At 39.6% G+C, this 24,579-nt stretch overlaps 1 protein-coding gene across 1 annotated transcript; it reads right to left on the reverse strand.

Annotated features, from left to right (window-relative positions):
* Nucleotides 1–20,299: 20,299 nt before the first annotated feature.
* Nucleotides 20,300–21,152, reverse strand: LOC149140829 (auxin response factor 6-like). The gene is made up of 2 exons (XM_089448151.1): nt 20,634–21,152; nt 20,300–20,452 (listed from the first exon to the last, which is right to left on the reverse strand). Exons 1-2 carry the CDS (start codon nt 20,803–20,805, stop codon nt 20,334–20,336), a joined length of 291 nt encoding a protein of 96 aa, XP_089304277.1. The 5' UTR covers nt 20,806–21,152; the 3' UTR covers nt 20,300–20,333.
* Between the last annotated feature and the right edge of the window lie 3,427 nt (nt 21,153–24,579).

The raw sequence follows: 24,579 nt of genomic DNA on the forward strand, positions 1-24,579 counted from the left end.
AATCTCGGCAAATATAGGTAATAATTTGCAGGGAAAGCATGGAGAACAGAAGGTAAAACAAGAGGTTTATACCTATCCGGGACTATAAAAGGTGTAGGAGTATATACAAGAGCTACAGGATCAGTTTTGGTCTCTTGAGGTTCATCAGTTTTAAGACGGTCATCACAAGATTCAGAAGAAAGGTCTTGATCAAGCTCAAAGGTATGCAAATCTTTGGTATTCATAATCTTCAAAGGGAAAGAATCAACTGCAAGCCGAGGATCTCTTCTAAAATACAGTATACTTTGCAAAGCATTCTTGACATTCTCAGGAAAAGAGAAGAAATAATTTATAACAAAGAACAAAATGTCTTGGATGAAATTCCAACTTGAATACCTGATCTGTCCATATTTTCCTTTCATGTTTCTGCTGGTCAGGATCATCCTCTAGTGGAGTCTTTAGATCCGATCTCAAAACTAATTTAGAGTTTCCAGGTGAATGATTTCAGCCTTGCCAGTGTCTGATCGATGTCCACCATCAACCATCAGATCTAACTTGATACATGTACTGGGGCAATTTACAAGTCAAGTGTCACGATTACAAGCTAGACCGGAGATTGACTGAAGCATCGTTTATCTACTTCCGCTAATGAAAAGCAAAAGCATTTCGAAGGCTACCTGGCATAAGTTTAGGCTCTGTCTGTAGCTTATAAAATGAATGACATCAACAAGCAAACCATTTTCTTCCCTAGTATGGTCGCCACTATGTTAGAGGCTAGATTTGCCTCAGGTTGAAAAGACAAGGTTCTAGGTCCACATCAAACCACGCTCAGCCTCGTAGGTAGCCCTATGAGGACAGGAGAGGGCTCTCTCCGACTCAATCTCGGCAAAAGATAATTGATGGGGCTCCAGATGACTATAATAAAAGCTAATCTTAGGCTAGGTATCAATTACAAGGATTTGTTTTGAGTTTTTGGGGGTTTTGTGTTGGAAACATGGAAAGGCAAATTGGGCTCGGGGATGAGAAACAATTTATGTAGAGTTCTGATTGGGGCAAGGAAGGCAATCGTTTTGATGCTTTAAATTGAGTGAATGGATAGATCAGACTAGTGAGGATCAAAGGAAAGAAAGAGAGTCTCAAGAATTCTCCTTAAACAAATGAAAACTTGGAAATTTAAACAAATTCAAAGGCAGAGCATAACAATTAATGGATTCCACCTTAATCACTCATTTTTTCAAATTTAGAAGAAGAGACAGGAAAATGATACACATAACACTAATGAAATTACAATTAGTTAGAGAAGCACACCATCAAAACATAAAGCCTCATGGATCCCAAACAGTGCTGCAAAACCCTGGTCTTTCCTTAGCCAAAAATGCAGAGATAGAATGTACAATGATATGCCAAAGCAATCCCTAGTGTCCAACCCTGAAAGGTATTTGAATCTGCCTTCCAACCCAACTGGCATTTTTCAATTTGGAGATCATTTTCCTTGCCAAAAATCAAATCTCCCAAGACTGGTCAAAATGTGCCAAATGAGGCTGCCTCAAGGCAGATTGCTATTACAGTCAATTTTTGAATGCCTTATTCAACTCCAAATTGAGCTCATGATAGCTCATTGGAAAGATCGTTGTGTCTAGCTATCATTTGACTCATCAAGCAAGTCATTTGGCCAATCAATATAGGAGCAAATTTGATTTTTCCAAGGTCACTTTAGAGGTGCATCAATTCTCCCGAGGCGATTGTATTTTTGAAATTCCTCTAAAACCATGACACCTGTGTAAAAGGTGAAGGAATTTTTTCTTCCTTGGCCTATTGTGGAAAAAAATCTCTCTCAGGTTTCAAAAATTCATCTTTTATTGCTCAGAAACATCATTTGAGTGAAACCTATCCCGATGTGTGGAACAGGGGATTTGTCGAAATGAAGCGAAATGAAGGGGATAGGGGGATTCTAAATTCTTGAGGAAATTTTTCTAGGTGGGGAGGTATGTTAGGAAGCAGGGGAAAGTGTAATTTCAGAGATTTAGTGAGGGGAAGGAGTCGAAAAGGGAAAAACACAGGTCTAGCCTAGAAAATTGCCAAGTTGTAGCAAGAAACTAGGGTTTGTGCAAAAATGAGGAATTTGAGGGATCTCAGTGATGGGAAGTTTATTAAGGTACATTAAGGACAGGGGAAGGTGTATGAACATGAGGATACAAGTTTTGCTAATGATTTGACCATCAGGGAGAAATTCGCTTTAAAACCCTAGGAGAGGGAAATGACCTTACTGTTACAGGGAAAAGTGTCTACACAGAACTGCTTATCCCACTAAGGTGTGGTAGCTACCTTTGAAATAAACAAAGTAAAGATACTTTTGTTTTTCCTTTATGAAATATAGATGAGAGAAGAACAAAGGAGACCAACCTCTGTCTTGCGCTTATCTCCTAGTTCGATTCCTCTCTCTCCTGATAGTCCTTCTCTACTTGCTTCCTTGTACGCCTAGCTTCACAGAGTACCTGTAGGATCAAAGTAGCATAACACTATACAATAACATGGATCTATAATCATAAACAATCTAGGATCAGATGTAAATTGACCATACAAATGCATAAAACATAAATGACACAAGAGTATGGAGGAAAACTTGAATAGCTTTTATTTATAATCAAGAAAGAGCCAAGGGAATTACAACCAGTTGTTCTGACCTAGCATCATCCTCTTAGCAAGTAAGCCCTTCTTCACCTCATACAAAGCTTAGATCACCCAACACTATGATGTTGTCTCAAGAAACCAACAACAATTCCTTACAAGATGCAAAATTTCAGCCTCTGGATCTCTGGGATGAGGGATCCATATATAGATATCTGTAAGGGAGATGAGTCAGCTTGTGATTTGATTAGTGTCTTCCCTCTGATAGTTCTTGCTTCCACTTGGATATTGATGATATCTTACTCATCCTTGGTTGAATTCAGAGAGGCAAGTGTCACAGGAGAAGTTTCTAGAAGATTCCATGCCTCTCCACCTCGCGGATTGACACTGCCATTTGTCACTTCTCGCCCATCGCACCCCATAGAAGTGATTTTTGAAATGCAACGCACCCACAGAGTGTACTTAGGTGAGATGCAATGCACTTTGCCTATGGAGCAGCTGAAATGATCCTGTTTTAACCAGTTCTGAGCAGTTTTTCATGGAGAACTTCTGGGAGAAGCTGTAATCAGTTGATCTTGTTCCTTTAGGGGTTAGAACAACACTTTTAGGGACTTAGGAGCCCTTGGTTTATGGACATTTTATGCTTGGGGTTGCAGTGCCCAAAAATGTCTATAACAGTTGCCACCTAAAGCATGAGGTTGTTAATCTTTTGACGTCGGGTGAAATGCTTTATTATGAGGATCTGAAGTTCTTTCAAGCTAGGAGGAGACCTATAATAAGATACAATACAATACATTATCTTCATAATATTTTCATGATCTAGCTGAGGCGGGCATTCCCATGCTCAGCTTTATAAATTCATTTTCATGTACATAGGACAGAGAATCGTTTGAGTGTAGACTGATGATTCTGGTAGAGCCATCATCCCTTTGATTGGATGATTATCTGTGTAGCAATGATGTACATTTGATGTCTTTATTTCCCTGAATATATATCTCAGCCCGGATGGATGAAACTAGATCCGGGATCTTCAATCTCATTCGATCTTCACTTGAAGTACAAGTCTATCCATGTGAAAGATGTTTTGGAGTCGAACATGGAAAGACATCGCCTTATTACCAGCCAATGATGTAAGCTGTTAACAGGCGCGAGAGGAATCACCGATAACGATAATGACCCTTAAGGTACTACAGTACAATTCACATGGTGTGAATAAAGGACTTGGCGTCAAACACCACGCAAAATCTTTCAGTCGAAGGTCATTGATGTAAACCTGTCGCCGGAAGTGAGAAACTTGCCATTGAGGCATGCAAGCTTCAAAGTACTGAACGGGGTGTTCCTAGATCGACTTCTTGGATAATGAGCTGATGTCGACAAGAAGCGATCCGTCATAGGAGGGCCTTAATGAATCCAACATCAATGACACAGAATGGAGCAAATGATTTTAATGGAGGTGAAAATGATCTCGTGATATAAGGTTCAGGGTGGCGGTCATGAAAGAATGGAGCGTAAATGTATTATAGTGGGTGAGACACAGGTGAATTCTCTGAATGAATTCTCTTGAACATATCGGCGACACTGACGTGATGGATTGGTAGCATTAACCCCAAATGTGGATGGTGTGATGAGACCATGGTGATGTGACCGGTGAATGAAACAACCCAACCCGACTTGGATACGGAGTGAAAGTGTCATGTTCTAGAGCGACTTGCTACCAACAAAGTTTCTTCAAGCTTTCTTCCCAATTTTGCCCCAGTGATTGCTGACTAGTACCTCTTTATTTTTGTCAGGCTTGAGGAGGATAACATATGCTTTTTCTATAATTTTCCCTTCAGGAAAACCCATCGCTATGTTTTAACATGCCTAGCGATAGTGAAACTCGTTCTTGTCTGCTATGAACAAGTTTGCCGCTATTAAGTTTTAACGAGTTTAACGACAAAGATAACTCGATCCTTTTCAATTTTAGAGAGTCTGAAAAGTGACGTAAAGGAAACTCCAAAATTGATTTTTCGTCATCTAATCCCTTAAGTCCAAAAAAGTATAAAACAATACAGAATGGATGAATTTTTGATACTTTTAACGAGCCGGACAAAACAAGCGCTCGATCGTTTTGTGTAATAATCCCTCAAGTCCAAAGAGATTAAAATCTAAAGGAGGGATAGCACTTCCGGTCCCTTTAACGAGCTGGAGAGGCCAATGGCTCAACAATCTTTTCATATTTTACAAGTCAGTTGAAAAGAGCTTAAAGGAGACTCGTCTTTTGAGGAATGAGCGATAAATTGGGTAGCAGCTGATTCCAGGTAAGGTTTGGAAATTTCCAATCACGACAGTGTTACAAGGATGGCTAGTGGGATCACTCTTTGCAGCTGTTCCTCAAAAGGGGTAAACAATGAAATGGAGGTGAATGATCGGCCAATACAGAGTGGAGGTGATGATGAGAACACGACCAAGGTTTTAAAGGCTGAAGTACTACATTCACGATGGTTATTTACTGAGAAATAGTTCATTTTTTAATGAGCTTAAACGCGGGGAGAAACATTTGCTCATGACGTATGTTTATTTTTTAACAAGCTTGAACTACGTGCTAAAACTGCTCGATACAACGATCATTTCTTGAGTTTACCATAAATAGCTTCGTTCTTTCAAAGATTGTACTGCATTTTCAATTGCTTTATCAAAATAGTTAGAAATGAACAATATATGTTTGAAAAATGAGTTAGAACACTAATATTTTACTCGAATTACGTAAAAAGTAATTTAAAAGTGCTTTTACCTCTCATTTTACCATTTCATTTGAACTTTGGTTTGTTGGAGCTTTGGAAGTGCTTTTCCTCCTTGATTTTCATCAGCTGATTCTGGAAGATTCTGTGGACGATTCTCGGCACCGTTTGGACTAGGTAGGAGATAAACCTAAGCTCTTTCATTTCATGCTTTCCATTTTGCATTCTGATCTTGATTCCTGATTTTTCTGAGCCTCTGGGGTTTGAAAAACTCGCCCTGGCTTCAGCGCACCCCTTGTGTATCGAAAGGTGCGTTGGATGTTAGCCTGTCTACTGGCTAACTGACATGCAACGCACCCAGAACACTACTGTAGGTGTGATGGGCGTAAGGAAGGAAGTTTATGCACAGTTTTTATTGGAAATTTTGTCTGTTTCTCACCAAAATCAGGATCTAACTTTTCTCTTGTTTGTTTTTAGAGATTTTTGGAGCAAGATGACTATTACATGGTGAGAACGTGAGCATGAAGAAGAGGAAATGCTTGCTTTACATGATCCGGTTACAGTAAACGCACTGTGAAACTGTGGCTTGCTGAAGTTTTTCCGCATTTCTAGCATGAGACAACAGATCAACTTGCTGCAGTATTTGCTCGATGCTTGGGATCGTACCAGCCAGGTGTTCCAGATTAGGGGCAAATCCATCCCCTTGACTGTAGTGGACATCTATTTCTTGACCAGCTTGTCGAGGCGGGGTGACCCCATCTCTTTATCAGGTTCAGCCCTAGGAGGTGAATCTGTGAGAGATTATGTTCGCCGCTATTGCAGAGAGGGATCTCAGCCAAGTAAAGACAGCAAGATCATCATCCGTGATGTCACTGACAGGTCCCTCAGGACTATTCTGTTCACTTTTGGTAGGATGGCTGGTGGTGCGGCTCTTCATGTAGCCAACCGATCTTATATGCAGTATGCCTTAGAATGTCTCCAACCGAAGGTTTTCAACTGGTGCGATGCAGTACTTCTTGTGATGAAAGAACAGTTGACCAAGGTGAAGAGTGGGAGGTTGAAGAACTTTGGGTATGGTTCTATCTTGACCTCCTTTGCCTTGGAAAAGATACCATTGATGCAGCCGCAGTATATTGCACTCGATTTACCTTCACCGACTGAACCACGTATTCAGAAATGGGTCGACCATATGTCTAGGCATGTTGGTCAGTCTCAGATTTCCTTTTTTGATACCTTCTTCGGGTGGTTTGATCGTCAGGAGATGGTTTATTCCGAGTATCCATATGTTGGTATGGACTTCTGGGGTGACCCAGATTTAGTACTGTCGGCTGGCGAACAGTGGGGTTCCATTGGTAAATTCTTTGACCATATTCCTGTTTATCGTTTTTCTTTTATAATGTCCTTGTGCTTTATTCTATCAAGACTAATCAAACTCATGTGTTCATTCAGATGTCGGTCCCGTTCGGCCAGTAGTATGCCTGAGAGTGCCAGCTGCCACCCTAGTAGGAGAGGCTATTGGAAGGGCTATCCTTTGCGACCTTGATGTGGCCGAGACTCTCACAGTGTTACAGGACCAGGTCGAGGGCCTCACTCTCGGTATTCTAGATGTGAGGACTGACGAGCTGCCCTTGAGGTTGCATTGGCATACTACTGGTGTGCCAAGACGATGGACTCGGCTCTTACGCATGACCGCATAGGCTGTGACTTGCTATCACAAGCACCATTAGACTAGGGTGCCCCCTAGCGTTTTGAGTTTTGGGTCATTTGACCAATTTTGTCTTGGTTACAGAACATTATGTGTAAACCATAAACAGTTATATATATTTTTGATTTTTGGAGTTTTATTTTGGTTAAGTTACATGATCCAAATGCAAATATTGATGGGATGCTTCTTTTTATAAATGTTGCAAATGTCTATCTAACACATAATTTGCTAATGAGTCAGTTAATGTGTTTAAGCTTCTGGAAATATGTTGATATTGAATAAAATCAAATTGCCTTTCCAAAATCTTAACCCTTAGGAACATGCGATAAATAGCAGGATTTCAGACAGAGCAGATACTAGTGAGTTGTAGTATGACGAGTTGTGAGTCTAGCCTGACAATCAGTCGGCATATACCATGTGTGATGGCATCAGAGAGAAGTTCTATCAACGCGCTATATTCAACGTTGTTATTCGTTGATCGACCAATACATACCCCTCTGAAACTTACTAACTCACCGCTTGGATCAAAATGGCCCAGGCTGCGGAAGATAGGTTCCGCGAACTACGACTCGCTCCGTCAGCATATCTAACACATGACTCCAATAGGTTTGACATCTGCAATAAATGTAAAAAGTGGATTACTTGACCAAAACAAATACTTTAGCGAAAACAAAAACATAACAAAAGCATATAGGTTACTATACTGAATCACGCATAGTAACGCTTGAGGTACAACCCGTTATGAGGTTGTGCTAGTGGAATCCTGTCATAATCCATTAACTCGTAGGCTCCTTTTGCTAACACTCACTTAAAAATATAGGGGCCCATCCATAAAGACTTGAATTTACCTGCCCCCAATTTATCGGATTCTTGGTCATAAAGCAAGACCAAGTCACCTTCTAAGAAGACACGGGGTTTGACATTCTTGTCAAACTGCGCCTTGACTAATTTCTTATGGGCTTCGTTAGCCAAAGCAGCATCACGATGGGTTTCATCCAATTGGATTAGTTCCAAGAAACGAGCCTCCTCTTCTGAAGTCTCGGGGAGAAGGTCAATTGCGAGTTTGAGGGATGAGGCCATATACCAGTTGGAAAGGTGTAAACCCGGTTGCATTCCTTACCGATGTTCGGTAAGCCCACAAGGCTGAGTACAAGATTAGGTGCCAACTTCTTTTGTGAACTCCAATCATCCTTTGCAGCATGCGCTTCAAGACCTTGTTGATTGCTTCAACTTGTCCGTTGGCTTGCGGGTAATATGGAGTAGAGCTGTCATGAGACAACCCTAATTTGGCAACTAATTTTACCATCATGTGATTGCGAAAATGCGATCCATGATCTGTGACTATAGCTTGTGGGACGCTGAATCTGGTGACTACATGATTGAAAAAGAAGAGGGCAGCTGTTTCACTAGTATTATCTAATGTAGGCATCGCCTCGCCCCATTTGATAAAATAGTCAACTGTGACTATGATATACACATGCCGCCCGGTCGAGGTGGGGTTACATGTCATGAAATCGATGCCCCATTTGGCAAGTGGCCCAATAACAACTATTGGCTGCAGAGGTGCGGGTGGTCTTCTGGTTTTTCTATCGAAAATTTGAAAGGCATGGCAACTTCTGACTACGGTTATGCAATCTTTGAACATTGTTGGCCAGAAGTATCCTGCTCGTAAAAAATTTTGTGCTGTAGCATAACCAGATTGATGCCCCCTACACGCGCCTGAATGACAATCATTCAGGACTTTTTCGGCCTCCTCATGGGTGAGGCACCTCCTTAGAAATGTATCGACACCATGACGGTAAAGTGTATCACCGACGATCATGTAGTCTTTTGATTGGTATCGAATACGTTTTTGTTTGGAGCGAGAGGTATTGGGCCTATATTTTTGGGTTTGGAGATAAATGATTATATCTCCATACCACAGATTGCTTGAAGATATCATAAACATATTTTCGTCCACAATTGTTTCTTCGGATGTTTCATCGTTGGACGACGATGGGAGATTGCATAATAATTCTATGAAAACCAGAGCTTTCTTTGACTTGGATTTTACAAATTCCAGATCAAATTCTTGTAGTATAGTCGCCATTTTGTTACAGGGAAAAGTGTCTACACAGAACTGCTTATCCCACTAAGGTGTGGTAGCTACCTTAGAAATAAACAAAGTAAAGCTACTTTCATTTTTCCTTTATGAAATATAGATGAGAGAAGAACAAAGGAGACCAACCTCTGTCTTGCGCTTATCTCCTAGTTCGATTCCTCTCTTTCCTGATAGTCCTTCGCTACTTGCTTCCTTATACGCCCAGCTTCACAGAGTACCTGTAGGATCAAAGTAGAATAACATTATACAAGAACATGGATCTATAATCATAAACAATCTAGGATCAGATGTAAATTGACCATACAAATGCATAAAACATAAATGACACAAGAGTATGGAGGAAAACATGAATAGCTTTTATTGATAATCAAGAAAGAGCCAAGGGAGTTACAACCAGTTGTTCTGACCCAACATCATCCTCTCAGCAAGTAAGCCCTTCTTCACCTCATACAAAGCTTAGATCACCCAACACTATGATGTTGTCTCAAGAAACCAACAACAATTCCTTAGAAGATGCAAAATTCCAGCCTCTGGATCTCTAGGATGAGGGATCCATATATAGATATTTGTAAGGGAGATGAGTCAGCTTGTGATTTGATTAGTGTCTTCCCTCTGATAGTTCTTGCTTCCACTTGGAGATTGATGATCTCTTACTCATCCTTGGTCAAATTCAAAGAGGCAAGTGTCACAGGAGAAGTTTCTGGAAGATTCCATGCCTCTCCACCTCGCAGATTGACACTGCCATTTGTCACTTCTCGCCCATCGCACCCCATAGAAGGGATTTTTGAAATGCAACACACCCACAGAGTGTACTTAGGTGAGATGCAATGCACTTTGCCTATGGAGCAGCTGAAATGATCCTATTTTGACCAGTTCTGAGCAGTTTTTCATGGAGAACTTCTGGGAGAAGCTGTAATGAGTTGACCTTGTTCCTTTAGGGGTTAGAACAACACTTTTAGGGACTTAGGAGCCCTTGGTTTATGGACATTTTATGCTTGGGGTTGCAGTGCCCAAAAATGTCTATAACAGTTGCCCCCTAAAGCATGAGGTCGTTAATCTTTTGATGTCGAGTGAAATGCTTTATTATGAGGATCCGAAGTTCTTTCAAGCTGGGAGGAGACCTGTAATAAGATACAATACAATATATTATCTTCATAATATATTCATCATCTAGCTGAGGTGGGCATTCCCATGCTCAGCTTTATAAATTCATTTTCATGTACATAGGACAAACAATCGTCTGAGTGTAGATTGATGATTCTGGTAGAGCCATCATCCCTTTGATTGGATGATTATCTGTGCAGCAATGATGTACATTTGATGTCTTTATTTCCCTGAATATATATCGCAGCCCGGATGGATGAAACTAGATTCGGGGTCTTCAATCTTGTTCGATCTTCACTCGAAGTACAATTCTATCCATGTGAGAGATGTTCTGGAGTTGAACATGGAAAGACATCGCCTGATTACCAGCCAATGATGTAAGCCGTTAACAGGCACGAGAGGAATCACCGATAATGATAATGACCCTCAAGGTACTGCAGTAAAATTCACATGGTGTGAATAAAGGACTTGGCGTCGAACACCACGCAAAATCTTTCGGTCGAAGGTCATGGATGTAAACTTGTCGCCGAAAGTGAGAAACTTGCCATTGAGGCATGCAAGCTTCAAAGTACTGAACTAGGTGTTCCTAGATCGAATTCTTGGATAATGAGTTGATGTCGACAAGAAGCGATCTATCATAGGAGGGCCTTAATGAATCCCACATCAATGACACAGAACGGAGCAAATGATTTTAATGGAGGTGAAAATGATCTGGTGATATAAGGTTTAGGGTGGCGGTCATGAAAGAATGAAGTGTAAATGTATTGCAGCGGGTGAGACACAGGTGAATTCTCTGAATGACTTCTCTTGAACATATCAACGACACTGATGTGATGGATTGGTAGCATTAACCCCAAATGTGGATGGTGTGATGGGACCATGGTGATGTGACCGGTGAATGAAACAACCCAACCCTACTTGGATGCAGAGTGAAAGTGTCATGTTCAAGAGAAACTTGCTACCAACAAAGTTTCTTCAAGTTTTCTTCCCAATTTTTCCCCAGTCATTGCTAACTAGTACCTCTTTATTTTTGTCAAGCTTGAGGAGGATAACATATGCTTGTTCTATTATTTTCCCTTTGGGCAAACCCATCGCTATGTTTTAACGAGCCTAGCGATAGTGAAACTCGTTCTTGTCTGCTATGGACAAGTTTTTCGCTATTAGGTTTTAACGAGTTTAACGACAAAGATAACTCGGTCCTTTTCATTTTTAGAGAGTCTGAAAAGGGACGTAAAGGAAACTCCAAAATTCCTTTTTCATCATCTAAGCCCTTAAGTCCGAAAAAGTATAAATCAATACAGAAGGGATGAATTTTCGATACTTTTAACGAGCTGAATAAAACAAGCGCTCGATATTTTTGTGTAATAATCGCTCAGGTCCAAAAAGATTAAAATCTAAAGGAGGGATAGCACTTCCGGTCCCTTTAACGAGCTGGAGAGGCCAATGTCTCGACAATCTTTTCATATTTTACGAGTCAGTTGAAAAGAGCTTAAAGGAGACTTGTCTTTTGAGGAACGAGTGATAAAATTGGGTAGCAGCTGATTCCAGGTAAGGTTTGGAATTTTCCAATCACGGTAGTGTTACAAGGATGGCTAGTGGTATCACTCTTCGTAGCTATTCCTCAAAAGGGTAAACAATCAAATGGAGGTGAATGATCGGCCAATACAGAGTGGAGGTGATGATGAGAACACGACCAAGGCTTTAAAGGCTGAAGTACTACATTCACGATGGTTATTTACCGGGAAATAGTTCATTTTTAACAGGCTTAAACGCGGGGAGAAACATTTGCTCATGACTTATGTTTATTTTTTAACGAGCTTGAACTATGTGCTAAAACTGCTCGATTAATCCAGTCGTATAATAAGGATGTCTCATCTAAGATGCCATTTTTCAGAAGCTTAAACCTCCCTCCTGATCCTTTCTTTATGCAAGTTAGGAAACAACCAATCCTACGAGTTTAAAGGGTTAGAGGACCTACAAATTTAAAAAAATAAATAGTCGCTCTTTGCTTGCACGCCAAAAGGTTTGCATGCCCCCAGGTATAAAATAAAGCTTCAAGGTCACCTTTCATTCTACTGACAAAACATTTGTTTTATCAGGAAAGGTTTACCTCTTTCAGGTTACCAAATATTGTTCTATTCACACCACAAACAAAACACTTCTTTGGCGATGTCTACCGAAATAGACAAAGGTGAGACAATCCACTCATATAACTTTGACGAGGGAATCTTATTCCAGTCTAAACCCCTTTTCCAACCACGGACGAGAGTACAGACTAGTCATATATCTCTCGTGAAAACCTACCCTATGCCCGAAGTTTTCCTGTCGAAGCAGTCCAGGGTGCATGCCCCCTGGGTTTCAGTCATGTCCCCCGAATCACTCGCGCTCATCAGGTGGACGGATTGGAGATTGATGAGACATTCCTTGTGTGAAAAGACCATTTAGGGATGGTATATGACTATTTGCTATGCGTGATCCGGGAAATGAAAGCTGGTCTACGAGCTTGACCACTCTTCCTTCGTGCGGAAAACACATTACTCTAAAGAGTGATGAGACAATGGCTCCCATGCAATAAATATAGTCTCTTCCAAGGAGTAGATTATAATCCAGGGGTCCTTTGACTACCATACGTTCATATGAACGGTTTTCCCTCTCAATGTTATGGGCACATTGGGAAGTATCCCTAACGGTCGACTGGTTCCTTTGTCAAAGCCTGTTAGATTTCTCATCTCAGGCAAAAGCGATGGCGAACCAAGTGCTTTCCAAGCAGTCAAGGAAAGGATACTCACAGAAGCCCCTTCATCTATGATGATACCAGCCATAACCATTCTATATATTTGAGCAATAATTCGGAATGGTACACTAGCCGGTAAACGGGGTCTGCCTAGTTGATTCCAGTCGAAGGAAACAACTAGGTTGCTTGGAGGTGGGATTGAATAGACGGCCGGGTATGACTTTGACGAACTTCCTTCCTACGGTAAAGGAATGGGTAAATTTCCCCCATGTTCATCGGAGTCTGTGCTTACGGAAAGAATTTGGACGATGTCATCCTTATTCTCTTCTGTGACTATATCATCTGAAGATGGAACCTCTGAAGGCAAGACCGGGTCAACTTCCACCTCGGCCTTTTGACTTTCATTTGGTATGGGTTCAGATGGTTTGTCTTCAATGATAGATGCTTCGGCTGACCACCTGGGTGGGTCAGCCGGATTTTCAACTAGTGACAGACTCGGTAAGAGTTTTTTATATCCAGGAGGAAGTCGTAACGGTGAAACTGGACGATCGTCCAAAACTCTTTTAGCCTTGTCTAAGAAGGGACAACAGTGGATGGCATGATCGCCTTCGCACAGTTTACAAGGAAATCTATATTTTCCTTTTTGTCCTGGGGCTTCACTTTCACTAGTCGACAGTGTATTTTCAACATGATCATCAGAGGTTGACGACACGGGTTGTGCAAACAAGGAGACTAGTCCCTTAAGATCTGAGGGATGCAGGGACAATCTCTATGATAGTGGTCTCCTTTGCAAATGACACATGGCGATTTAGGCCTAATCGGTGCAGTGTGTGGATTTTCGCTAGACGATGCTTGGTTGCCCCCTTTCGCTTTTGGCTCCTTCTTCTTCTTCTCTTTCTTCTTCTTTTCCTTCTTCTTCTCAGGTACTTGATTTTTGGCTTTACCAGCCCCATCAAGCAAAGAGGAAGGAGGAGAGGAAGAATTGGAGGAAGTAGAAGGCTGGTGGGTAACTCTGGATTCGTCTAGTTGCTGACTTGATTGTTAAGGAATTGCAGTGTTATGAACGACAGAGGTTGAGAAGAGCCATACGGGCAAGCCGATTGTCAATCCTGGAAGTGACAATGTGGCCATATGGGGTGCACCAACATCTCCCCAAGAGGAGAAGGGACTAGGATTTCCTCCAAGGAGAATTCCTTGGTTGGTGGATTCCATTTTCTCAACCTAAGATCAACGTAGGAAAGGGTGATGATTATTCCGTTTAAAATAAATTTTAGACTCTTTGACACAACTTGTTTTTTCAATTTTAAAGAGTCGAGAAAAAACAAAAGATGAATCTAGTCGCCTTCGATTTTTAATGAGCCTGAAGTGACAAGTGCTCAGATGGACCTTTTCCGTTAAGGAGTCTGGAAATGAACAAAAGGGACTGCTCTGGAAATCTAGGCAGAGGGATTACCAAACCAATCACAAAACTGCAAAATAATTTTTACGGTACGGCAGTCAATCTTCCCGAATGCTGTGTTCAGTGCATTGCGATCGATAGGGCAACAAACACGGCTTCCTATGGATAAAGAATTAAGCCTATTGTGGTCTCCCAAAATATACTCGACGGTACGTGGGAGCACAAGTCCGTACTGGCACTTATCATCTCAAAGTGGAGGAATCAGCCAACCATCAGTGAGAACAACAATTACCAGGCTTTACGACGCCGGAATATGTCTCTAGCCTAGACTTCTAGATGTTGTGCGTTAGGTTCCAAAGCGTTGTTAGATTCATTAAATTTATTTTATAGTTGATCTTGCTTAAGAAATTTGCCTTTCAGGTTCACCGCAAAATGTAGATGTACAATTCCTAAAATGCAATCTAAGATGATAAACAGTCTTTTATCTTCTTTGTGCAATGAAAATCCTAGCTACTAAGGAAAGAGAGACCTTTCACAAAGAGCAAAGAGCACACACTAAATGCACTGTCCTAAATCAAACCAATCAAACAGTCTAAATGCAAATGCACATGCATGTATTTGTTTTCGGCTTTCTTAGTATGTGAATGATAAAAAGAAAGCTAATGCACAAATCTGAATTACTTTTCAAGCGACAGTTACTAACAAGTTTCTTTTCAAAATAAAAAATGAAGACAATCACAACACTTTATGATTCGGAAATGAATACTTGCTTTCGACACTAGAAAAACTACAAATTCAGACCAAATACAATAGTAACAGGGTAATCGACTATCAAGAGCAACCAAACTCTCTCCTATGGCTGAAAACGACACTTGCGACACTTTCAAATCAAGAAACAACAGTACAATTACGTTACTTTTTGCAAAGGAGAACTGAAAATGACTCAACAAATACACAAAAACATTTACAGTTCTTTTGCATAATGGAGGCGGAATATTAGCAAGGAAAGGGGTTTCAAACAGAGATATACTGATTACAAACAACAAAACTCATGAATACAACTGAAAAGAATGAACACAGAAACCAAAACTGAGGAACAATGCCTAGTCTGATCAGCGCACCTGTAACACAGTGAACTTGAAATGCAGCGCACCTACTACACTCGGGAAGTGCGCTGAATTTCAGATTCACAGAACAGAGCCTGCGCTGGGCCAGAGACGAGACTTTGCTTAGGTTCCGGGTCACAGTTTACAGTTCAATTCAGGGGTTTTGGCCGAGCAAATGGTAATCAGTAAATCAACAATCAGGGGTAGATCTAAGGAGGTTACTGGAGCTACCACAGGGGCAATTAGAGAGTTTTTAAATCAGTTGTTTAATTCATAAACAAATCCCGGAGATTGACTGAAGTGGCATTTATCTACTATGCAAATGCATTTCGAAAGCTACCTGGCTCGACTTCAGGCTCCATCTGTAAGTTTATAAAATAAACAACAAGGAAGATAAACAAACAACCTAGTCGCTCCCCAGCGGAGTCGCCATTTTGTTACAGGGAAAAGTGTCTACACAAAACTGCTTATCCCACTAAGGTGTGGTAGCTACCTTAGAAACAAACAAAGTAAAGCTACATTCGTTTTTCCTTTATGAAATATAGATGAGAGAAGAACAAAGGAGACCAACCTCTGTCTTGCGCTTATCTCCTAGTTCGATTCCTCTCTCTCCTGATAGTCCTTCGCTACTTGCTTCCTTGTATGCCCAGCTTCACGGAGTACCTGTAGGATCAAAGTAGCATAACACTATACAAGAACATGGATCTATAATCATAAACAATCTAGGATCAGATGTAAATTGACCATACAAATGCATAAAACATAAATGACACAAGAGTATGGAGGAAAACTTGAATAGCTTTTATTGATAATCAAGAAAGAGCCAAGGGAATTACAACCAGTTGTTCTGACCCAGCATCATCCTCTCAGCAAGTAAGCCCTTCTTCACCTCATACAAAGCTTAGATCACCCAACACTATGATGTTGTCTCAAGAAACCAACAACAATTCCTTACAAGATGTAAAATTCCAGCCTCTAGATCTCTAGGATGAGGGATCCATATATAGATATTTGTAAGGGAGATGAGTCAGCTTGTGATTTGATTAGTGTCTTCCCTCTGATAGTTCTTGCTTCCACTTGGAGATTGATGATCTCTTACTCATCCTTGGTCGAATTCAGAGAGGCAAGTGTCATAGGAGAAGTTTCTGGAAGATTCCATGCCTCTCCACCTCGCGGATTGACACTGCCATTTGTCACTTTTCGCCCATTGCACCCCATAGAAGGGATTTTTGAAATGCAACGCACCCACAGAGTGTACTTAGGTGAGATGCAATGCACTTTGCCTATGGAGCAGCTGAAATGATCATGTTTTGACCAGTTCTGAGCAGTTTTTCATGGAGAACTTCTGGGAGAAGCTGTAATCAGTTGACCTTGTTCCTTTAGGGGTTAGAACAACACTTTTAGGGACTTAGGAGACCTTGGTTTATGGACATTTTATGCTTGGGGTTGCAGTGCCCAAAAATGTCTATAACACTTACCTAAGCGCACCTGAAGCATGAACAAGATGTAAAATGACCCATTGGAACTTGACATGATGATGACAACCCTCTGAATGATGGTACATTCAGCTGAATGGTGACATGGACCGACATTTGGACAACTTTGGAAGAGAAAAAGAAAACCCTAGACCTAATACCTAGTGACCAAATTTTGCTTGAAGACTCACTGAAATGACAAAATTTTACCTTGAAACCTTAAAATCACTTTTTAGGAGCAAGTTTGATCACTGGAGGAAGGCTACAAAGACTGACACTAACAGCGCGAAAAGTGGTTTCCTCTCTCCTCCTCGCTGCTACATGTCCGCCACTGAATGGAATCAGAGCCAATTAGAAAATACTGCTTATGTCATTTCCTCCAACTGAAATCCACTTATGGTTCGAGAAACCACCTATTTGTTGCATTATCTTCTATGCTCTTTCACTGTGTAATGACTATTGATTTATAAGATCCAATAGATCTCATGCATTCTCCGTCTGTTTTCCCTTTGACTTGTTTTCGCTTATTTTGATGGATTTATGCCTTTCTCAGGCTTTCATCTGCGACACTCAATTAACACATGACACAAAAATTAAATTGATATCGTTGGATCGCCATCGATCCTACAGTGATCGATGGTCAATCAACACACTTATCACATAGGATTTCAAGCCATTAACACACACACACACACACACACACACACACACACATATATATATGAAATACACACAGGCGCACAATTTCACACTGAACACACATTTTCCTATTATACACAACATAGTTACATTCTAAGGCATTTCACCCTTAGTCACAAGTTCCCTCTCGACTACAGTTTGATTACTCTTGGCTTACAAATATTTCTCTATCACTCTCCATCTTCTATTGAACGCGTAGGTTCATCATTTATAAACACATTGGATCGGATCACTGAAAGGATCTAATCAATTCCCCTCCATGAATCAGTCAACTATCCCTAATTCTCTCTACATGCATACATATGTGGCAGATTACATTTAATAAAGTCTTCGAGAGACTTTATCCATTCCATCATTTACTCTGTTTTAAACAGATTTGTCCCTTGTTCAGCGCCGATGGTCCACGTCTCCTCCTTGCTCCGCTTTGGATTCCTCCTTTAATGATGAGTGTTAGATGCTCCTGCATCAATTTGCGTATCCTCCTCCACCTCTATCCCCTATAATGATGAGTGTTGGATGCTCCTGCATCAATTTGCGTATCCTCCTCCACCTCTATCCCCTGTAAAAGGTACTCAGCTTCCAAGGCCATCATGCACCGTGCCGGTAGCGGTGATGGCTTGGCGCCATTTTTTGTTGTGAACATCTCTAACAGCGAAAAACTTTGCATAAACTATTTTAACACCGTCGTCACATTCCCTCCCGCACATCTCATTACAACATCACACTAATCACCTAGACACAACCCTACACTAATTTATGTATATAGAAGAAAATCTTACATGTTTTCCATTATTTTGGTGGCTCATATAAGGGAATTAAGGGTAGGCAGACTTTGATACCAATAAATATATTGGTAGAGTAGACATAGTGGATAGATTACACACAAAAACAATTAGTATAGTGTAATCAAAGTTAAATTAGAAGCTGCTAAATTACAAACTATATAAATAGTGCTCATGAGATCCAACAAATTCGAAATAAGGAATTGCTTGTTCAGAAAATTTCTCAATAAATTCCAACAACCAACCAGCTTAATCTATCAATTTACTAATGTAAGCATTATTTCTAAGTCTTACAACAATGTTTAATCATTATTTATTGATGAAAATCCATGAAAAAGTCTGTGCTAAACCCTTGAGATGATCTGAAGCAAAGTTCTGGATGATGGAAATATCTCTAACCAAGGAAACCTTGTGTGTGGGAATTATTTGATTCTGCAGATTTTCTAGTGACAATCTTTACTCTTTACTGTTGCCACTTTACCACTAGACAAGCCCCAAGAATCCCTTAACAAAATGATAGCATGATAGCTTTTATGATTGATAAAAAAAAAAAAACCTTTGTAAGGGAAAAAAGTTATAATTGAATGGCCTTGATAGTTATAACTATGACCATTCAACATACACTAAATTTCTATACAAGAAAACAATAGAAATAGATGTCTCTGATGATATGTATAAACATTATCAAGAAAGTTCCTTAGCACACCTATGTGGCCACATAAGTTACTAATTATGAGCTTCAGGGGTTAAATTTGACGGGTGACCCTACCCGTCAAGGAATTTTTTTATGACGTTTTTATTTTTAAACTGTCCATCATATGACTTTTAAAATTTATTTGTACAAGTTTCATCTAATTTTAAATTGTACAATAAAAGAACAATAGTTGTGAAATAATTTTCAAACCAAAAACATAATGTGCATGATTTCTGGGTTGGATACAACGACCCTTTTGGTGGCTCCCCCAACAACCGACTTTAAAGACAAATGGATTCAATGCATCAAGCTCTACTGATGCATTCAATCACAGTGAAAATCCTGTGATACCCACTTTCCAATGAGAAACCCAATACTCAAACATTCATTCAATGCGAAACCCAACAGTGAAATATATGGACAGAACTTGGACCGGACTGCACAGAGGGCAGTCAAATTTCAAGTGACTGTTGTAACTGGTGAATTTGTTGATTCTCCCACACTCCTAAATTGAATAGAATGAAGTGCCCACTAAGGAGTGTGGCGGTAGTTAATAGCATAGAACCTTGACAGAAATGCAGGAACATAGAACAAATATTCGGGTTCATAGAACAAATATTCGGGTTCTGAGATTGAAACAGTAGGAGGGTACTTACCATGCGACCGTCCTCCTTAGGTGTCCACTTTGAGCAACGATCGCACCAACTCCACCTCGTCTGTGCTCTGTGAACTGGTTTGTTAAGAATAAAATCGAGCATAGCATATTTTTTTAATGGATTATTTATTTATTTTTAAATTGCTTCAAAGAATCTTTCACAATTAATTTATAAATTGAACAAGGTTAAAGTTGACTGGGCTGCCCCGTGGAATAGTAAAAAGCTTAAACTATGTAAATGTTCAAAAATAGATTCAATATCACCATGTACACAAACTAAATTTTGGACAGTTTCACCAAAAAAAGTAATTGTCAAAACACCACTATTACAAACATAAAAATAAAAGCAAAAACTTTAAATATTTAAAGTAGGAAGTGCTTCTAAAATGTGATGGAAGGGGCTTAAAAAGCATTCATGAGCAGAACCCACACAACACAGGTAAGTCATGACAGCTAACAGAACAATCCATCGGAGATTCTCAATGCACATAAACACTGAAGAGATGTTGTATTCCCCTGCATGGAAGAATACAAAAACATTCAAATACAGAACTATACCTGCTCCATATGACCTTGTGGGAAATAAAACACCCGCTCCCCGATCCTGGGCAGCGTAACAAGAGGTCCAGCACAGGCATGCCACAACTCCTCGTATAGCGCATCTTGAGCACCTACCACAAATTCAAACGATAACCATGGCAAGATCAGGAAACTGCTACGCCTATAACTGGATGAATCATCTAAAAAAACCCATATGACCATGGAAAGATCTCAACCACGCCCAACAGAGATCCTAACATACTATAAAAGAAAACAGAACCATTGCAATTTGCAATAACCAGTAAGCCTTACTTGGTGAAGAATTCGGGTAGCCATGTGGACCGCCAATCTGTCCCATAACAAGCCCTCCCTCATTGGACATCGAAGAATAGCCATCTACACCCCCATTACTGCTATTGCTCTGATTAGAACCACCATTATTGGCCCCCAAACCAAAATTCCTAAAATTTTCAGCATAAGCCATAACCACCACTAACTTTTAACAGCGGCCAACTAATATCCTCTCCCAAAAGCCGTCTCCGCCGCTTCTATCAAACCCACCTGCACTGATGTAACCCCCGCCTTCCTTAACCAGGCCTGGGAATCTCAACAACTCCCCTTAAACTCCCAGACATACCCATCTCAAACCAGCTTGCAATTCCTTTGACCCAGTTCAGATTTCGCCGTAATCTGCACACCCATCAAGCGATACGCCGAATTCTCTCGATTCCCAAGCGAGATTTCGCCCCTTCCCCATGCTTGCAACTTGCCACTACTCCTGGTTGTTGGTGGGTGGTGCTAAGGCCATAGTTGCTAACCGGCCACCGGAGTTAAAAAACACCCAACCCCGGTTACCTCCTTGTCCCTGATTCGTACTGTGCCAGAACAATCCAGTCGCCACATTGTAACTTACAGCCTACACGTATAAAAAAGATATGACGTAAGGTTAAATATATATATAAAAAAATTTATAAAACTTTTAATTTTTAAACATGCCCGTCAATATGACGTTTTTGAAAATGAATGGCAAGTTGTACATGACGTGGAGGTTTAAAATCAAAACGTATTTTACGGGTAAAAATGCGAAATACAGGCATACGGGCATCAAATTTAACCCCTGATGAGCTTGATGCACCGGAAGAGAAGCTTCCGTATTACATGTTGTACTCTGTAAAATTTTCCAGTACATGTAACATGCAATAATTAACTAAACCCACATTGTGATAGAAAATATCAATTCGCAAATGAATTGAACATACGATTGATTTTACAGTAGAATACACACTTTCGAGAAAGAGATGATTATAAACTGCATTCTAAAGAGAGTATAGTACAAATATTGTATGTGACATCCCAACCACTATGGAGTACAAACATGTCAGGTATTCTCGAAAAAAACCGTGGCTTCTGGAAACAAAGCACTTAGAGTATCACTTTTCCTTTTTATCTGTGAAACTGAGTAGCTATATCTCTAGGTAATTTGAGCTACATATATTTAAACATGGGTAAATATTATAAAGGAGAAAATATTTTGTAAACTTCTTAGTTTCTCACTAATTAAAAAAACCATGTGTACGATACATTGTTTCAGAAACTTCTTCGATCATTATTTGCGATGGTTTAAGGTTTTAGTTTTACGTGTCCTCTAGGTTTTGGTTTCATTTTAGGTTTTAAAGTTTTAGTTTTATGTGTATTTTAAGGTTGGACCTTTTGGTTTTGGTTTTAGGTTATAGATTTAAGTTTACATTTTACTTCAAATTTTAATACTCTTTGGCATTAAATAATAGGTTAATATTAATATTAGTTTAATTATAATAGTGATATGAATATTAAGATAATAATAATATTATTAAAATTAATGTTAATACGAATATTTAACAATTAATATTAAAATTTAATAATAAAAACACATTGAAAAATCAAATTAAAAATAAAAAGCTCTACTTCCCATTAACTAAAACGTGTCCGTTTAACCTATTATATGTGAAGCAATTTAAATCATGCCATGTCCATTAAAACTTGTGTGTTACAATTCAAATGATGCTCATGAGCTGTGGCGGTTAAAGTTTGGCGACCATAATGTAACGTGGCTTAAAAATGATTTAAGTTTAAACTTTAATTTAATTATAATATAATATGATTTTAATGTATATATATTATGATGATGATGATGATGGTTAACGTTCGTTGAGACCAAATATTGGTCTATTGGATCTAAAAAAACAAATTATTTATTTTTATTTAAGATTTTATTCCTATGCTCAAAAAGCTTGGAGAGAAGCCTCCGGAGCTCATTATAATTTTGACATTGTAAAAGGCTAGGAAGGTCAGTATTGTAACAGAGATTGTGACACTGAGATCTAATGTGGTTGTACGCGAGGCACTCTAAGAGGAAGTGGTTTTCATCCTCGATGTTCCTATTCTCACATATATGGCAGATCCTTTCCATCCATGGCTTTTTAGGAACTGCCCAATGGCCTGTTTCACTATGGAGCTCATGAGAATTCGTTCTAATCTTTGCTATATTAATTTTCTTCTTTGAGCTAGTTAAAATAGAGAGATACTTTTGATCTTCTAGGGTGGGGTTGATGACCTTCTTATAATAACTTAATTTTCTTTTAGCTGATAAATCTTTCTCGCACCACATTTTTTCTTCGAACTTAGAAGTAACAATATCTTTAATGTTATAATGTTTTGCAAAGCATCATTCTCGTTGATCTCTCAATAGTTTAACCAGGCCCTTGTGTTTTTATGCCACCCCCAATTGAGCCTTAGGTGGTTTTGGCTGGAATTTAAAGCTAGCTTAAGAAGTGTATGATCGTCTATGTTATTGAGTTTGTGCTTGTACAATAGAAACCTAATCATAGCTAGGCTCTTAATAGGGGAAAGACCTGCTTCTATAAGGAGAATAGGACAGGGTGTATTACTTGTAATTTTCAGGTTATAAGTTATAAAATGCTTCTGGATTTGCTCAATCTTTCTCCATGATTCTCTGGAGATGCTACAACCCCAAACTTCACAGCCATATAAGATAACAGGAGTGACTAAAGTTTCAAAGAGGAACTTCCTTTTATCCCACATTACGAGGTTTGTTGTTTTACAATTGTTTTCAAGATCAAAATAAGATTTCCACCCCCCATTAATCCTTTTCTCAATGCTATGGTTCCAATTGAGCTTGTGATGAATATCAATTCCTAGGTACTTGTAAGAATACACTTCCTCCAAGTTATTGTTGTCATACATAAAATCAACGTAAGTGTCCTTCTTGGATTTGATAATCATAACTTTTATTTTTTTAGTGTTAACAGTCTTACCCATGGTAGAGCAAAAATCCTTAAGAAACCTGAGTTGCTTATCAAGATCAAATGGGCACCTTGCAAAAAGAACAAAATAGTCAGCATAGAGAAGAAGGATGACGACTATCTCAGCTAAGATTGTGGCATCACATCCTGCTTCCTCTAAATAGCCTTCGAGCTTATCGATGTAAATGCTAAATAAGGTAGGGGAGAGGGGGCAACCTTGTTTATCTCTGATGTTATACTTAATATCTTTCGACCACCCCTCATTGCTCTTTATCTTGGCAATCAGATTCTCGTATAACCTTATAGTGGTAGCTCTCAACTCAAGAGGAACCTTTAGCTCTTCTAATCTATTCCAAAGGTTGTATCTAGGAACCGTATCGAAAGCCTTTCTAAAGTCCACAAAGCAACAAAATAAATTGGATTTATCATTACGACATTCCTCCGCAATGATCCTAAGCATAACGAGGTGGTTTGTTGTTGAGTGATTCCTTCTGAAACTTGCTTGGCCTTTAGCCCGCTTACTTTCAAACCATATGCTTAACTTCTTTTCCAAGCCATATGCTTAACTTCTTTTCCAAAATACTACCATATAACTTGGCTAAGAGAGCGCTGATCATAATTGTCCGATAATTAGAGGGGTTATTTGTATCCCCACTTTTAAAAATAGGGATAACGAGGCTCTCAATCCAAGGTTTAGGGAACCCTTGCTTGACTGCTTGATTGAAAATCTTGTGGATGTGGACGATGAGGACATGACCTCCAATTTTTAAGATTTCCGCCTAGTAACCTTCAATGTCCTTAGATTTCCCATTAGCGAGGTGATTAACCCCAAACTTAATGTCTTCTAAAGAGAAAAATTCTTTCGTTGTGAGCAGGGTTTCCAAATTATCCATGACATTTGGAGATTCATAGAGCTTTTTAAGATAGGAATTCCAATCGTGAAGAACAATTTTTTA

The sequence above is a fragment of the Pinus tabuliformis genome, chromosome X (genome assembly GCF_031772625.1).
Source record: "Pinus tabuliformis cultivar Carrire ecotype Pingquan chromosome X, CPIR1, whole genome shotgun sequence".
NCBI classification, from domain to species: domain Eukaryota; kingdom Viridiplantae; phylum Streptophyta; class Pinopsida; order Pinales; family Pinaceae; genus Pinus; species Pinus tabuliformis.